Source organism: Schistocerca serialis, chromosome 2 (genome assembly GCF_023864345.2).
Source record: "Schistocerca serialis cubense isolate TAMUIC-IGC-003099 chromosome 2, iqSchSeri2.2, whole genome shotgun sequence".
NCBI lineage: Eukaryota > Metazoa > Arthropoda > Insecta > Orthoptera > Acrididae > Schistocerca > Schistocerca serialis.
Window position 1 is genome coordinate 198,627,157 of NC_064639.1, and position 19,070 is coordinate 198,646,226.

Consider the following 19,070-nt stretch of genomic DNA (forward strand, 5'->3'; position numbering starts at 1 on the left):
TGTCAATGACGCAGGTAGGGAATCCAAGCGTGGAGAATCCAGTTGCTGATGCAACAGGTATCCCGAAATAATAAATGAAATGATCGTAGGGTATTGTTGCCGTGAATATGAGGTAGCTCGGCCGCCTATTGCGAGTCTTCCTATTTGACATCACTTCGGCGACTTGCGCGTCGATAATGATGACCAAATGACGACAACATAGACACGTCAGTAATAATATTGGTTAGACAATATTCTTCAAGTAACAGACGGAACTAAGTAGTGATACGGGTAGTTTTACAGCGCACCCACTTTTCAAGTTCTCTTCGCTCTCGGGACGGGGGAAATAGGAACGCAGATTTTTGAATTTACACAACTTGTCAAAACGATGAACACATTTAATAACCAGAGATTCGTGTGTGTTTCGCTTTCTCAGCAATGATTCAGACGAAAGAGTGCCGCATTGCGTTATCCTAAAAGAATTGCGCTTTCGTACGGAGTTTCAGGACCGGGAAACTCAAATATATACGTTCCTTTAACTAGTGTGCCAGCTACTTTTCCTCTAGTAAATTCATCTTTTCCTTGTGTAGAATGATGACTCTGAACTGAAATATCTCATGTATTTTACCCTCGCTGTGTGTTCTAACCATTTAAATCTGACGTGCGAGACAGAGCGGCCTTGGATTGCATGTATTGACATGACGGACATTACACTATATTTGTTATTAAAAACTCTAGGATCAATAAGAAGTAGCTGTATTGAACACATTAAGGTGTTAGTTTTAAGTTTTTAACAGATAGCCATTCCCAAAACTATCTACAAGTGCGTTATGTTAAACTTCCCTCATTTTAATGAGAAGAGTGGTGGCTATTCGGGTTTCATCGATCATAGGTACCGTGCCGGAAATGTTGTTTTTATCTGGTGTATTAAAGCTGCTTTATACAATATAATCCATCTAGTTGAGCAAAACATTGACGTTAGCGTTGCAGGAGCGTTAATTGAACTTGTCTTTAGCAGATTGAAAACAAAGATATTTAACGTATAAAAAGAGCGTAGTTGATATTTAAATTTTTGTGTATTTTGTAGAGCCGCACACAGCAAGTGTTTCGATTTGGCAAGTCTTCAATTTTGTGATGAATATCCTAATCTGGGAATGTTTAAACGACGAGAGATGCATATCCAGAAAATCTTGTTGTCAGTATCGTAGTTGTGCTTCATGTAAGTGAAAATGGCGTCGGATGGCGAAGCTTCTTGTGGTTCTGACCCAAATTTTGCCGTCATTTGCTCATTTTTAGAAAGATTTGCGAAGTCATGTGGAATAACACACCCAAATATCTCAGAGCTTCAAGAAATGCTAGAGAATACACAAGAAGGTAAGTAAAATCGATAGTTTCGCTAATTATTTGTGCTTTGACAAAAGCGTCAGTACTGTGTGCTGTTAGAGTTTCTCAGTGTTTGGGCATTATTTTGCGGCAGAAATGCAATAAAATACCGTTATACTGTTACGTTTTATAAATCTATTAATATTTCGACCAATTATTTGCTCTCACCGCGTTACAGATGTTACACTATTAAAAATGCTGTAATGACTTCTGCTATGACAGATTTGTAGAGATTATGGCGGGGCTTATTTAAAAAACTGAAGGTGAACCTAAATACCTTCTCAAGATAACTGGGCACAGATCTGTTCACAGTGACACAGTTGACATTTTGTGCTCCACGTTCATAATTAAGATGTATCTGGAAGGTTAGTGTATTTACGACAGATGTGTACCCTAACCTATATCCAGAACGACAACAAAAACAAAACCCGAAAGAAACGAATGTACATATTTACTGCCCGATTTTGTCAGTTATCTACTGCTTGAAAATCTGTTTCTAATAACTATATATGTCATTGGCAATCAGTCGAGGAGTTTTCCTAAATAATGTTATGATTGTTCTGTTTGTAAACAGACTGATGCTACTTGAGCCAGGGACATCCTTTGATTACAATAACAATTTTCTATGTCCCTTCCGTACTCACTATTGATTAACCAAATTTTTCCTTTTTTAAAATTATTATTAAAAGTTTGCATGCATAATTGCGTTCTTTATACACATTGTTTTGAATTGTGTCAAATCTGGACAAGTGCTTTGTACTTTATTGACGTGTTACTACCAAAGGTATTAACATGAACCGGAGTATATATTTCACTAAAGAACTTCTTAATAGTGTTCTTCTTCTGGAAAAAATTTTTCTTTGAAATCTAAGTATCTGTAAGAGCGCCATGTGTTTGGTTTGGCAGCCAGCAATTTAACACAATATCTTACTTAAAATTCAGCTGATTTTAAAAGTAATAGCCAGTAAATTAACCAGCTGCAGTGCTAAAAAAATATTATTGGTATGCCCAAAATTATATATAATACGTGAATATGGCAGCCAATGCAGTTTGTGAATGCATTTTTTAATGTCCACTTTTTAGTGTGTGTGCAGTTTTTATTTTTCAACAGGTGACACCGATTGAGGCAATAACTCAATACCATCTGTAGTGCAGTTCACACTTCTGAACTATTTATACTTCTGTTAAGCAAAAAGCTCACTTTGTTCGTAGAGTGCTTAACAGACAGCCCACATTGTTCTCCATTTGTACCAAAAGTAATGGTCTGAATAAATGACAATAGTAAGTAACTCAAGAATTATAATAGTACTACCTGCCAATGAGAAATTGAGGTATTCTGACGATAAGTGTGATTTAAATGTTCGGGATTCAATCACTGGTTGAATCGAGGATTTTTTTCTGTTGTCTGCATTTGTTTTGTCTGTAGTAATGATTTGTCAATGAGGAAACTACCAAGTTGCATCAAGGCATGGAGTTGATGTTAAATTGTAAGTCCTGCTATAACTGTTCACTTGAACAGTCGTAGAAAGGGGGTATAGAAAGGAATGTTCAATACAAGTTGTCAGCTTTGACCAATGACATAGGAAACATGTGGGAAATGTTGTAAACAATATAGCAACTATAACGTGATATTATTGGCAATTTTTTTCAAACAGGCTGAACTGCTGGTCAGTCTGTCACCACAGCCAGGTTTTTTTGGTAGTGTCACATTCATTGGGTTTGCCAACTCACAACCTTCTAATCAGTCCTACTTCTTGGGCAAAGCTACAGATGAGTCTGTCATCACAACCTTCTCCTCCCCCCCCCCCCCCCCCATCCATCCATAAGCTAACGACTTGTACAGAATGTTCCTCTTGTCCCAAGAAAGGCAAGGGCATTCTTATTCCCAATAGGACCATGCCTTGTAATTCTCTGTGGGGTTCAAACCATCTCCATCTTTATGATTACTCTGCAATTCATACTAAAGTGTTTTGCAGGGAGTTCAAGGAAACACTTTCAAATGCTTTGTCACTTGTTCCCTGTCAAGTAACACACATGAAAAATGAATATCTAAATCTTTCCATGAAAGCTCTGCTGTCTCTTATATTATCTCGACATAGGTGGAAGTCAACAACTCACTCTTATAGCATAATGTGCAGCTCGCTAGCTTATGAGACAGAAAGGTGAGTCATACCTGGTTCAAATCCATGCGGCAAATTAAAAACGGTGGCTGGTGCACTGGTTTTTAGGAGGTTTTTCAAGCTTGTTCAGGCAAGTACCAGACAGGTCCCCAATTTCTGCCTCAGGAAGTACTAACAGTTAAAATACAGTCGTATGCAGAATGAAGTTTACACAGTTCATAACCATGTGGCACTCATGACTTTCCTCTCTTAGGAAACTAATGACTGTGATGACAGGAAGGGCATATGCCACAAAATTAAGTAAAGTAAACTTACCAAATTCTTGAGTACAATGGACCCCTGTGATAAATAGGATTAATGCTAAGTAAAAGAAGCAGAAGAGATGGGAGTCAACAAAATATTTTGGCATTTGGAATTTGACTTCCAGAAAACGTTTGATATGGTGCCCCACTATAGACTGACGATTAAGTTACAATCATGTGGAATATATTCCCTGAGATGTGAGTATCTCGAAGACTTCTTAAGTAACAGGATGAAGTATGTTGTTGTTGATTGTGAGTGTTCATCAGAGAGAAGTGAGCCAGGGAAGTGTTATACGGCTGTTCTTATTTCGTATATACAGATATGATCCGACAGACAGGGTGAGCAGCAATCTGTGGCTGTTTGCTGACTATGCTGTGATGTACGGGAATGTACCATCATTGAGTGATTGTAGGAGAACATAAAATGGCTTACACAAAATTTCTAGCTGGTGTAATGAATGGCAGCTCGCTCTAAATGTAGAAAAATGTAAGTTAATGCAGATGAGTGTGAAAATACCATGGTGTTGGAATACAGCATTAGTAGAGTGCTGGTTGACACGATCATGTCGATTAAATATTAGGGCATAATATGAAATAGAAGAGCACATAAGGATAGGGTAGGGGAGGCGAATGCTTGATTTTTTAGGAAAATGTTGTTCATCTTAAAGGAGACTGTGTATGGAATGCTATTGTGAATCACTCTTGAGTGTTGCTCAACCTATCGATTCGGATTAAAAGAAGACATCAAAACAATTCAGAGGCAGGCCGCAGGATTTGTTACCTGTAAGTTCACCCAAGTATTATGAAGATGCTTCATGAACTCAAACAGGAACCTCTGGAGAGAAGAGGACATTGTTTTCATGGAGCAGTATTGAGAAAATTTAGAGATCCGGTATTTGATGCTGACTGCAGAACAATTCTACTGCTGCCAGCTTACATCCCATGTAAGGACCACAAAGGTAAAATAAGAGAAATTAGAGGGCTTGTATGGAGGTACACAGACAGTTGTTTTTCCCTTGCTCTATTTGCAAGTGCAACTGAGAAGTGAATGACTAGAAATGGTATAAGGTAATCTCCACCATGCACCATATGGTTGCTGGCTGTGTATGTATGTAGATGTAGATGAAAGTTGGTGATCAATCTTCTGTGAAAAGATTTTGCCACATTGAAAGTTGCCTTTGCTGTAATGATTGCCATCCCAACTCGGTTATCATATCCATGATACTCTGTCCTCTATTTTGTGATAATACAAAGCAAGCTGCCATTCTTTGAGCTTTTAAGATATCCTTCACCAATCCTGTCCGGGAAGTATCCCGCACTTCACTACAATACATCAGAATGATATTTAAAGGTATAGTGTAGGCATTCTCATTAGTAGATTTGTTACATCATCTAAATGTTCTACCATTAAAACACTGCGATCCACGCTAAATTTTCTTATTTGATGGTTCCAGTTTAAGTTATTCATAATTGTAATTCTGTGGTTTTTAGTTGAATTCATAGCCTTTAAATTTGTGTGATTTCTCATGTAATCGAAATTTAGTGATTCGTTTTATACAGATATCCTGTCAAAATCATTTGCCAAGTAGGTTTTCTTCTTCTGATGACTATACTAGAAGTTAAACAACAGCATAATTTTCAGACAAACTGTGTTGTCTCCTAAAGTGTTTGTGTGGATTGACAACAGCAGAAGGTCCATAACATTTCATTGTGAACCCCCGATCCTGCTTTTGTATCTTTAAATGACTTCCCAGCAGTTACTATTAACTGTGACCTCTCTAACAGGAAATGACAAATTCAATCATGCAACTTAGGCAAAACTCCATATGTGCACAATTTGATTAGAACTTGCATGTGAGGAACAGTGTCAAAAGCCATCTGGAAATGTGGAATCAACCTGAGATCATTTGTCGATAACATTCATTGCTTATTGCAAATAAAGAGCCCAGACATCACAGCAGCCTTTGACGTTTTCCATAATCCTGTACATTAAATACATTGAAGCTGTGGAGCACTGTTTAAAGAAAACATTTTTACTTTTGGTTAGAAACACCATTCTCCATGGACTTGTCACTTGAATGAGGGAATGATGACTTTGTAGTTTTGTCCCTTTTGTTTGGGATCCAAGCAAAGGAACAATTTTTTGGTCTGGGTGTGATGAATTTGAATATTTTAAAACAGGGCTGTATGCAGGGTGTCCCATTTATCGTGACCACCCTAAATAACTGTTTGCCCAGATGCAAATTACAAAATGTTTCAAGCAAATGTTCGTTAGCCATCAGGGGGACATCAATCAGCATGATTGTCTTCATTGTAGCTTTGTTTTTTACAAAGATATGAACAGCGGTATGACTTTTTTAAATGACACCCTGTATTTTTATTCAGTAATTCATTTCCTCTCCTAAAGACCTATTCAAAAATGTATCGCAGTGCACCATTCACTGAAACACAACGTTATTAATTGCATAACACAACATTGACTTTGAGCCCGGGATCACAAACTTGTCCACTTGCTGGAGTTGTCAGAAAACAAATGAAAACCAAGTAAAACCATGAACACAAAATGACTCTACTGTACCATTGCCCAGGAGTAGAACAGTCAAAGGAGCTCAAAGTGGTGACTGGACGCAGATACACTGGTGCACTCATTGAATGAAAGAATTATTTACTGCTTCCAGTGTTGCCTGCTGAAGAGAATTACAAGCAACCACGATATGTTCCTGCATGTCCTCTGGAGTTATTGGAATATTGTGATAGACAGCATCTTTAATGCATCCCCAAAGAAAAAACTTCAGAGGTTTTAAATCAGGAGACCTAGTAGGCCGAGTAACTGTTCCTCCTCGACCAATCCGTCAGTTCAGAGTACAACGTGCACACAAGGCACTATGTGCTGGACATCCAGCGTGTTGATACCACATAAGTATTCTGGTTCTTAGCGGCACTTCATCCAGAAGAGAAGGAAGAGTTTGTCGGAGGAAGTTGGCATACACTGTGCCGTTTAGACTACCATTGATGAAATAAGGGCCAATAATTGTACCAGGCATCCCACACCAGACGTCAACTCTTCATTGACGCTGATGTTCCACCTGTCTAAGCCATAGTGGGTTGTCGCTGGACCAATAATGCATGTTCCTTGTGTTTACCTGTCCTTTGTTTGAGAAGTAACATTCATCGGTAAATAGAACATATAAGTAGTAGTTCAGGTTGGCAAGGATTTGCTACTGTGCCCACTAACAGGACTGTATACGATTGTGGAAATCATTCCCATGCAATTCTTGGTATAGGTGTACATAGTAAGGATGGATCCGGTGACATGTAAGAATATGATGTACACTGGTTTTAGGAATGCCAATCTTGTGTTCTAACTGTCGTGTGCTCACATGTGGATTCATAGCAACGGAAGCAAGAACTGTAACTTCAACAGCTTCGTCATGGTAAGGATGGATCCGGTGATGTGTAAGAATATGATGTACACTGCTTTTATGAATGCCAATCTTGTGTTCTAACTCTCATGTGCCCACATGTGGATTCATAACAACGGAAGTGAGAACAGTAACTTCAACAGCTTCGTCTGCGCAAATGCTATGATGATTGCGTTGTCGTGGGTTGAAACTTCTCGTTTCCTGAAACATTGCAACAAGATGAGAAAGTATCTGTCGGGAAGGTGGGTTCTTGTCAGGACATTGCTCTCTGTACGGTTCCGCTGCCTGCGTAGCATTTAGCCTACCTTCAACAACAACAAAAACAATAAAAGAAACATTTGTCAATGCAGTTTGTAGGAAGGACGGCCTTTGCTGTATGCCTACTCTACACAACAGTATGTAAAAGGACTAAACTACTGTACTAAATGTACCGATACATAAGAAAACAGTATTGCAATTACTGTTCTGCTAACTTACATTCCCCACAGATGAGTAGCATTTGTACCTTCTCTTCATTGGTGTACATTCTACTCACACAACGCTTCAACTGACGATGTTTGATGAAATGACGGGTGTGCATTCTACTTATGTTTGCATTTGTCTTCTGTCAATGTCAGCACGTGGATGTGTTCCATTACCCTGGTACCTGCACTAAGCGCTGGGAGTGTCAACGTCAATGTTGTGTTATGTAATTAATAATGTTGTGTTTCAGTGAATGGTACACTGTGATACATTTCTGAATAGGTCTTTAGGAGAGGAAATGAATTACGGAATAAAAAATACAGGGTGCCATTTAAGAAAGTCATACCACTGTTCATATCTTTGTAAAAAAAACAAAGCCAACAAAGGCGATCATGCTGATTGATGTCCCACTGACAGCTAAAGAACATTTGCTTGAAACATTTTGTAATTTGCACCTGGACAAATAGTTATTTAGGGTGGTAAAGATAAATGGGACACCCTGTATATTAAAGTACATTATGGCAATGTAAATTAGGATATATTGCTGGTCGCCGCATAGAGGAATTGTTAAGTGTTGAACAGGGACTTTTAAAAGGAGAATGTTGGTTATTAATTGTTCATCAGATGTGTGTGTGCATACACACACACACACACACACACACACACACACACACACACACACAACAGCAGGCTCAGATTTAACCCAGCTTTAGGCAATTACGAAACAAGGGTGGAAACTTTATCGGTTGTATTTATGACCCATCCTAATGAAATTGATTGACAGGAGATTACAGCTTAAATCCTGGATTATTTGTCAACCGTGATGTCTCTCTGTACTGCACTTTCCTTTGTTTTTAGGAAACTATTGACTTTTTATCATTATTTTTTCTGTTTTGATTCCATGCAACAGAGTTAAATGCAGCAAAATACATGCTTCACAGTTCACTGAATTCTCGGAGTCATAGAGCATGTAGAGTTCTGTACTCCTAATTTTTTATCTACTGTATCTAATCTGTTGTATAAACTTCATTTCATGCACATACATCAGTATCAAGCCTTCCATCCTACTTTTTATCTTTTCCCCAAATGGTTAGAAAACTGTTTATGATCAGAATTTTTGCTAAGATTTCCATGCATTTGGCTGGCATCTCATCGTAGGTACTTTCATTAATCCTTCAGTGAAATCAAAATGTGCAGGATTGAAAGAGGAAATGATGAAAAGTGGCAGTCTATTGTTTGTTAATATTTATTGCTACCAACACTAACCACTGCTCTTCTCACTGAGAGCTTGAATTGAGAGGTAGAGACAATCTTTCTTGTGCATTTGTCTTTTTCACAAAAAAAAAAAAAAATGCTGAATGCTTTGAGATAAGTGTGTACTGTTCTGAATGGTCAGTAACAGGGCATAAAAAGGAATGACAGCTGTAATGTGACACAATTGAAGAAAGTGTCTGAAAATAAATTAATCACCAAAAGCCACGAAAAGGAATTACCTGTAATGTCACATAATTGAAGAAAGTGAGTAAAAATAAATAAAGAAATAAATCACAAGATACTTGTGCAAGAGTAACTTGTGCATGAATTTTTTTTATTAATGGTACAGGTACAAGTATGCTTATTGAAATATTCTTTGGAAGTAAAATGATGACTATGAGAAAAGATAATATGCATTGAAAGAAGAAATAGTCCCTCCCCCCTGCTGGAATTTAAAAGATTAAAGTGATAGAGGTAACAATATATTTTAAAAATGTATGCTGAGATAGCTACTCACATGTTCCATAAGTTGTGTTTGTAATTATCATTGCAGCATGGAGTGAGTCATCAGGTACATAAAAGCTACTTACAAATCTTAAAATTTATATGTTGCTACATGCTGATCATTCACAGAAGAAATGGAGGGACAAGACTACGTTGGAAATGATTTTGGGATCAGGATGTATGATGCTTGCAGATTACATGGTGCAGCTTTATATGAGACTGAAGTCAGTGTGGAATAACTTTCCTTGACAGGGAGGCACAGACAAATACATACAACAGTGACTTCACTTTGTAGCCATCTACTATACGTGGCTTACAAAAAGACTGTGAAAAGCATCCCTAAATCAAGATGAATAGAAGGATGTGTTTGTACATAAAAATATTGTAGTAATTTGAAACTATAGTAAGTAGAGAATACAAAGTCCTTGGGTGGCAAAAAGCTGTAATTGTATAAATGCCAATCATACCGATTCTACCAGTAGTTCAAGAAAACTTCCAAAAAGTTCAGAAAGAATGTTAAAATGTGTATAAGTAACAGAGAAAAGAAACTGACTTTATGATATTAGAATTGGACACACTGTCAGAATTGTTTTCAATTTGGAGAGGAATACGATGGAAAAATTAACGCATGTGTGTATTAAATTTGTATTTGATTGCAAGGGAATAATTCTGAACAGAAGTATGTAGTTATTTGGTACAAAGCAGATGTGTAACCAAAGTGAAAGAACTGACAAAGAATCTAGTTACTGATGAGGAGTTTAATGAAGAAAAACTATTATTGGTGTGATAGGGGATTTGGGATGTTTGTAACATAATGAATGAGCCATCATAACATGTAGCTCGGTAGGAGCTATTAAGCAAATACTTTGTACACAGTACTAAAGAAATGTAACCAGAAAAATGTGATATGACTCTGAAATAATCATAAGCAAATTCATATATTAAAAAGGAAACAGATTGCTTGTTAAAATGTGTTATCGGTTACACACAAACAAAAAAGGTAAAGCAAAAGATTTAAAAAATATATATAACTTTATTCTTAAGCAGTGATGCATTGATTTCATACTCCCTTTAAAATACTACATCTACACCTCCACTCTGTGAACCACTTTGGCAGAGGGGACATTCCATTGTACCAGTTGTAAGGATTGTTTCCTGTCCATTCACATATGCGGCACAAGAAAAGTGATTATTTAAATGCCTCTGTGCATGCTGTAATTAATCAAATCATGCACTCCTGATCCTTAAGTAAACGATACGTAAGTGGTTGTAGTATATTCCTAGAGGCGTCATATAAAGCAAGTTCTTGAGACTTTTTAAGTAGGTTTTCTCTGATAATTTACTTCTATCTTCAAGAATCTTGCCAGTTCAGTTTCCTCAGCATCTCTGTGACACTCTCCCATGGGCCAAACATACCTGTGGCCATATGTTCAATATCTTGTGCTAATGCTGTTTGGTATGGGTCCTCACACACTACAGCAATATTGTGGAATGGGTTGCATGAGTGATTTGTATGCCATTTCCTTTGTAGTTTGATTGCATTTTTCCAGTATTTTACCAATAAACTGAAGCCTACCACCTGCTTGTCCCACAAGTAAGCCTGTGCGATAATTCTATTTCATATCCCTACAAAGTGTTACAACCAGGTATTTCAATGGAAAATCCAGGACGGAATGTAACAATATTATGAGAAGGAAAGTTGCAGCTCACCATATAGTGGAGATGCTGAGTCACAGATAGGTACAACAAAAAGAAGTGACTCAGCATCTCCGCTACATGGTGAGTGGCAACTTTCCTTCTCATAATATTGTTGCACCCAGGTATTTGTATGAGTTGGCCAATTCCAGCTGTGACTCATAAATATTATAGTCATCCAATACTACTTTTTTTCATTTTGTGAAGTGCGCAATTTTACATTTCTGAACATTTAAAACAAGTTGCAGATCTTTGCACCACTTTGAAATCTTATCGAGAGCTGAGTGAAAATATGTACAGCGTCTTTCAGACAGTATTTCATTACAGATAACTGCATCGTCTGCAAAAAGTCTGAGATTATACTATTATCTGCAAGGTCATTAATGTACAATATGAATAGCGAGAGTCCCAACACACTTCCCTGGGAACACCTGAAGTTGCTTCTACATCTGATGAGAACCCTTTATCCAAGATAACATGCTGTGTCCTCCCTATCAAAAAATCCTTAATCCAGTCACAAATTTCACTTGATACCCCATGTGATCATACTTTTGATAATAAACAAAAATGTGAAATTGAGTCAAATGTTTTTCAGAAAGCAAGAAGTACAGCATCTACCTGACTGCGTTGATCCAAAGCTTTCAGTATGTCATGTGAGGGAAGTGAGAGTTGGGTTTCACATGAGCCTTGTTTTCAGAATCCATGCTGTTTGGTATGGAAGAGGTCATTCTGTTCGAGATAGCTCATTGTGTTTGAGCTCTGAATATGTTCTAAGATTTTACAACAAATTGGTGCTAGGGATATTGGATGGTAATTTTGTGGATCACTTCTACTACTCTTCTTGTAAACGGGTGTGACCTGTACTTTCTTCCAACTACTGGCCATGGTTTTTTGTTTGAGAGATCTATGATAGATTATAGATAGAAGAGAGGCTGACTCAGCCACAAATTCAGTATAGAATCTGATAGGGATTCCATTGGACCCCAGAGCTTTGTTTATTCTTAATGAATTCAGCTGTTTCTCAACACCACTAACACTTATTTCACCCATCCTTTCAGTGCTATGAAGATGAAATTGTTTTTCCTTTGTAAACTTTCTCTTGACAGCCAAACTCGTTTCATTCAGGATCTCTCTATCTATAGTCCTATGTTTTGTTTTGCACCTATTATGCAGTAGTCTCAGTGTCTTTACAATGACTGTATATTGTGGAGGGTCCCTCCCATTATGAACTTCTGCTGGGTACATATCTATACTGTGCATGGTCAACTATTTTTTTTAGAACTTGAGCCATAGTTCCTCTAAAAGCTCCTGCCAGTGCTGAAAGTTTCAAGATCCTCATTTAGAATGACTGCCTTTTTTTTAATCTAGTTTACTGAAAATGCATATCTTTGTATTTGTTTTAGTTGTCCTTTATACATTGGTAACCACTGTTGCTACAACATCATGGTCACTGATACCAGTTTTGATGGGAACATCCCCAAAGAGTTCAGGTCTCTTTATTGTCATTAAGTCTAGTATATTTCTATTGTGAATGTGATTATGAATTATCTCTTCTAGGTAGTTTTCAGGTAAGGCATTTAGTAATGTTTCACATGATGTCTTGCCACACCCACCACTAACAAAACTGTAATTTTCCCCATTGATTGTTGGATAATGAAAGTCTCTACCAATGATTGCAGTATGATTGTGGAACTTACAAGTGACCTGAGGTTTTCTCTAAAGTTTTCGGTTACAGTAGGAGGGGAATATGGCACATGATGGAAGGAACCAGTTACCATTTTATGACCACCCCCAACACTGAATCTTGCCCAAGGAATCTGACATGCAGCTTAAATTTCTATCTCTGTGGATTTGAGTTTCTTGTGAGAAATACACCACCTCCATTTCCCATTACCCTATCCTTTTGATAAACACTTAAATTTTCCCCAAAAATATCACTGCTATCAACTTTAGGCTACAGCCAGCTTTCTGTGCGTAGTACAATGTGAGCTTTACTATTTTCAGGAGTGCTTCAAACTCTGGCACTTTGTTGTGAATGCTTCAGCAGTTATCTACTAGGATTTTAATACTCTCGCCTGTAGGGGACTTACTTGTGGACTTTACAGTAATGCTTCTTGGCCTCCTGCAGCTGTCTTTGTTGGAATTCATGGGAAGTCAATCTGGGGGGGGGGGGGGGGGGGGACATCAAGTACCCCCACATGCAGTCAGCTACTTGGATAGCAACTTCTGATATGTAGTACATACCTGACCCATGTAGTGGTATCATACAGTTCTCAATCCTGTGACACAGCATAAGTTTATCTCAGTAAAAATCGTGAAAATCTGCAGCATCAACAAAGTATGTGTTCTACGTGGAGCAGCTATCAGTACAGATACTATTGTGGAACAGTATTTGGCAAGAGTGGGACAGAGAAAGCAGTCAAAAACAGGGAATATATGTGCGTGGTATATGAAAGTTGTTTATAGAATGCAAGAGGTCTACATAACAGAGTCCATGTAGAAGCATGATGAAGAAAACAGAAGCCAGATCATTGTTGATTTTTGTCATGTCATGAGCTTTTCTGTAAAGACCGTTTCAGAAACTTGCTAAGCAGGAGCTAAAATCAAGTTCACTCAGTCACAGAATACAAAAAATAGTGAAGATTATGATTCAGTACACAGGGATGTGATAAAACCTTGCAGAGGTAGCACTGATGTATGTAGAAATTGTGGACAATATGAGAAAGTTTAAATAACTTCAGGGGTCCCAATACTATTTTCTTAACAATTGTATAGAAAACAAGAAAGCTTTGAGGATTATGTTTATATTAAAGTATGTCAGCGGCATCAGGCTCTCTTCCTAACAGTGCAGAACTTTTTTGACACCTGATGACTGTAATAGAAGAGTGTGGTGGCAGCTAAGTACTAATGCAACTCATTTTTGAATGAAAATATGCAAATGTATACCAACTTACCGTTTTGTCTGTCCTGGCCCTGGAGCTTTGTTCTGTGTTAATAATGTCAGCTGTTTCTCAACACGACTGACACTAACATTTATTTCACTTGTCTTTTCGGTGGTGCAATGATTAAATTGGTTTTCCTTTGCAAAGGAACATTTCAAAATGGAGTGAAGCATTTCAGATTTTGCTTTGCTTCCCTCACTTTCAGTTCCTGTTTCATTCACTAGAGATTGGACACTAACTTTGTTGCCACTAACAGTGGCTTTATATACTGCCAGAATTTCTTTGGGTTTTATTGAATATCATTTGACAATATTTTGCTACAGTATTCACTGAACACTTCACACATTGCTCTCTGGACAGCCAAATATGTTTCATTCAGCAACTTTCCATAGTCCTATGCTTTGTTTTACACCTATTATGCAATAGTCTCTGTTTCTTTAGAAGTTTCCTTACAGTGACTGTATACCATTTAGGGTCCTTCCCATTATAAACTGTTCTGCTGGATACATAGCTGTCCAGTGCATGGTCAACTATTCTTTTAATCTTGAGCTATAGTAGTTCTACATGCTCCTGTCCTGTGCTGAAAGTTTCAGATTCCTCATTTAGATATGACTCTGCTACTTTTTTGTCTAGTTTGCTGAACACATATATCTTTTTGTTTTACATGTTCTTTGTACTTTGGCAGTCAGTTTTGCCACAACCATGTCATAGTGCCTGACACTAGTTTTGATACGAACATCCTCAAAGAGATTAGATTTGTTTGTTGCCATTAAATCTATTTCCGTCATGAATGGGGTTATGAACTGTCTGTTGTAGGTAGTTTTCAAAGAAGGTATTTAGTAATGTTTCACAGGATGTCTCGTCACACTCACCACTAACAAAACTGTAATTTTCCCAACTGGTTGTTGGATGACGAAAATGTCCACCGACAATTACAGTGTGATTGGGGGACTTACAAACAAATGACCTGAGATTTTCTCTCAGGTTTTCGGTTACACGAGGAGGTGAGTGTGGTGAGTGATAGAAGAATCCATTTTCCATTTTATGCTCATTCCTGATACTGAGTCTTGCCCAGACAATCTCACATGCAGCTTAAATTTTGATCTCAGTAGATTTCAGTTTCTTGTCTACTGTGACAAATACACCACCTACATTTCCTATTAGCCTAACGGGTTTGGTGCAGCCCGCCACAAATTCCTCTCCTGTGCCAACCTTTTCATCTCAGAGTAGCACTTGCAACCTACGTCTTCAATTATTTGCAGGATGTATTCCAATCTCTGTCTTCCTGTACAGTTTTTACCCTCTACAGCTCCCTCTAGTACTATGAGAGTTATTCCCTGATGTCTTAACATATGTCCTATCATCCTGTCCCATCTCCTTATCAGTGTTTTCCATACATTCCTCTCCTTGCCGAGTCTTAAGAGAACCTCCTTATTCCTTACCTTATTAGTCCGCCTAATTTTAAACATTCTTCTGCAGCACCACATCTCAGATGCTTTGATTCTGTTCTGTTTTGGTTTTCGCACAGTCCATGTTACACTACCATTCAATGCTGCAGTCCAAATCTACCTTCTTTAAAATTCCTTCCTCAAAGTAAGGTCTGTATTTGTTACTAGTAGCCTTCTCTTGGCCATGAATGCCCTTTTTGACTGTTCTAGTCTGCTCTTTATGTCCTCCTTGCTTTGTCCACCTTGGATTATTTTGCTGCCTAGGCAGCAGAATTCCTCAGCTTCATCTACTCTGTAATCATCAATCCTTATGTTAAGTTTCTCACTGTTCTCATTTCTGCTACTTCTTATTCTTCGAATTACTCTCAATCCATATTATGTACTCATTAGACCGTTCATTCCATTTAACACATCCTGTAATTCCTCTTCACTTTCTCTGAGGATAGCAATGTCATCAGCAGATCTTATCATTGATACCCTTTCACCTTGAATTTTAATTCCACTTTTCAACCATTCTTTTATTTCCATCACTGCTTGCTTCCATGTATATATTGAACAGTAGGTGCAAAAACTGCACCCTTGTCTTAATCCTTCTTAATCCGAGCACCGAGCACTTCGTTCTTCATCTCCCACTCTTATTATTCCCTCTTCACTCTTTTACGTATTGTATTTTACCTGTCTTTCCTGCAGCTTACCCCTATTCTTTCTTACGATTTTGAACATGTTGCACCATTTTACATTGTCAGATGCTTTTTCCAGGTTGACAACTCCTATGAATGTGTCTCAGTCCTTCTTTAGTCTTGGTTCCATTATCAACCGTAGCATCAGAACTGTGTCTCAGGTGCCTTTACTTTTCCTAAAGCCAAATCGACCATCATCTAACAAATCCTCAGTTTTCTTTTCCCTTCTTCTTACCCTATCCTTTTGATAAACATTTAAATTTTCCCCAAAAATCTCACTGCTAACAGTTTTAGGTTGCAGCCAGCTTTCTGTACCTAGCTCGAGGTGAGCTTTATTGTTTTCAAGAGCACTTCAAACTCTGTCAGTTTGTTACAAATGCTTTGATAGTTAACTACTAGAATTTTAATACTCTCACCTGTAGAAGACTTTACACTTCTTCATCTCCTACAGTTATCGTTATCTGAATTGGACAGAGAGTCACCTAAAAAAAAAAAAAAGAAAACTTGTCTGTATCCCACATGCAGTCAGCTACCTGGGTATCTGCCTCTGATGTGTAGTGCGCATCTGACCCACTTAGGGGGACCCTACAGTTCTCAACCATGTGTAACAAGTCCCCGAAGTTGCAGCCTAGCTTGTCACAGAATCTTCGAAGTCTCTGCTTCAGTCCTTCCTCTCTACTCAAAACCAGGGGCTCACAATCAGTTCTGAGGGCAATGCTGCAAATTCTGAGCTTCGTTGAAACTCCATGCCTAAGGCTGGTTTTCTCAATGCTTCTCTGCCAATTGCTGGAATGATGCCGGTGTAACTTCAGAATATAGATGATGATCCAACATTTGTTCCAATGTGCACCACAATCTACTGTTACATTAGTTGCATCTTGTTCCCTCAGTGGCTGCCGCAATAGCCTCTTCGTCATGTTGAATGGGGCCCCTAGGCATGTACACAGAGTGCATCTTATGTTCCTTCCTGCCATATCCCTAGGGGATTACCATTATTCACTGTATGTTTGAACTGCTGATGATTAATAGATCCCTACCTCTTTGCGTTTGCCTCCTCTTGGTGTGGGACAAGCAGGTTTCCCCAAAACAGTTGAAGTGAATCCCACTGGCTCAGATTCAGTTTCAGTGAAGGACGGCACCTTGAGCTTGTTAGTTAGGGGGATAGGTGTAACGCCCTGAGTCCTCTGTGGTTCCATACAGGATGCCTAGTTCTTACCATTGACATGCCACTCGCAGCCAAGAGGATGAGTAATGACAGATCCTGTACCTCCTGCAGAGGTGGCGAGATGCACAGGAGAGGATAGTAGTACTTGAGGTATCTTTGGTACCACAGGTATGCAACTCTCAGGAGCTCTGCCGACACACAGATTCACAGCAGCTGCCAATCTTTTGACAGTAGTCGGGGAATTTTCTAGCTGCTTATGAATGTCAACTAACTCATCTTGTGTTTGAGTACAGTATTCACAATGGTGCTGCATTGTGGCTGATACAGTGTTTTACAGGGCAGTCAATGAATAACTTTAAACTAGGCCTGCCCACTATCTTTTCATCAGTTGAGCTAAAAAATTATTTCTTCCCTACAAGAATTGAAGCAAATACAAAATGAGATTTCTATTAAGACAACAGAATAAAACTGCCAATTCCCTAAAATTTTTAAGGTTTATTATAGACACTAACAAACTTAAAAAATGGAGTTAATGTACAATAAATGTAGATAACATGTACTACTCTGCAAAGTGAAAAGTAAATGTGACACAGTATGTTAGTTATAATATCTGCTACAGTAACTAAATCACAAATGCTGATTTAATACTACAAATTAGTTTATGCACAGGACAATAACAACTTCCAAAAATTCTCAAAAATGTATCTTTATTTGCTTTGATAAACACCGAAATTCACGGTGATCTGTTCTTTGGCATTAACAGAGTCACTGACGCTGATTTACCATGAAATAAGTTATCCACAATTCTTGTAACTCATGAAAATTTTCAAAAATATAGTTTTGTAAGCATCCAAAAATTCTCAGTGTCCCACATATAGTGAAATTAGAGCATATTCTATGGGTTGCAGCCAGGTCATGTTGACTTCTTGCCACAATATTTCAGTTGGCAACTGTCCAGACATCTTCAGGTGAGTGTCCGCCACTGGAGTCTGCTAGTTCGTGGTGTCGGCCTTATAGCAAAAATTGGCATGGAAACTTATGCACATTGGCAGCTGTTACAGGAGCATCCTCTATCGAAGTCTGCGCCCTCTGTAGATACTGTTCCACTGGTGGTGTGCACACGTATGCATAAAGGTGAAACTACATGTACGCCCTCTGTTGGAATGTGCGCTCGTGTCACTAAAAACAAACATCAGATGTTGCCTGATGTCTCATTATGAATAAAATGTTTTCTCTTAGAAGATATTAAGGAGATCACCGGGTCCCAAGTCTTATCCAGTTGAAAGCTGCCATACCGATTAATAAGATTTTGTACTAGATGAATTTCCACAGATTCTTTAATTACTGAATCCCAAAAGGATTTAGCTAGTGCCAAGATTTTTGTGGCAGAATAATCTGTAGTGTCCTGCAGTAATACAGTACTAGCTACTTACTGGGCTGTGAAAGGCAAGTGTGGTGCTCAAGTTCAATGCACCTTTTGTGTACTGTGCGTATTGCGATGCCACTACCCGAATTTACTGTATTATTATTAGACCATGCGGCATCGGACTTCCGGAAAGTGGCTCCCGCGTGTAATAGGTTTGAATAGACACCCAATGGTGATGCAACTACCACACAGAATTTTTGGAATAAATAATGATAATGGCACGTAACAAACTTATTTTTACGTCTATATTTGATTGTTATTAACACTGATAATCTCTTTGAAGTGACT

General features: G+C 38.2%; 1 protein-coding gene across 2 annotated transcripts in view; it reads left to right on the plus strand.

Moving 5' to 3' along the window:
* The first annotated feature begins 1,208 nt into the window (after positions 1 to 1,208).
* Positions 1,209 to 19,070, plus strand: part of LOC126456936 (uncharacterized) — a 144,339-nt gene continuing 126,477 nt past the window's right edge. For both annotated transcript variants that reach the window (XM_050092872.1, XM_050092873.1), the window contains exon 1: positions 1,209 to 1,353. In XM_050092872.1, coding sequence (XP_049948829.1) covers positions 1,209 to 1,353 — 145 coding nt within the window. The remainder of the gene's footprint in view (positions 1,354 to 19,070) is intronic.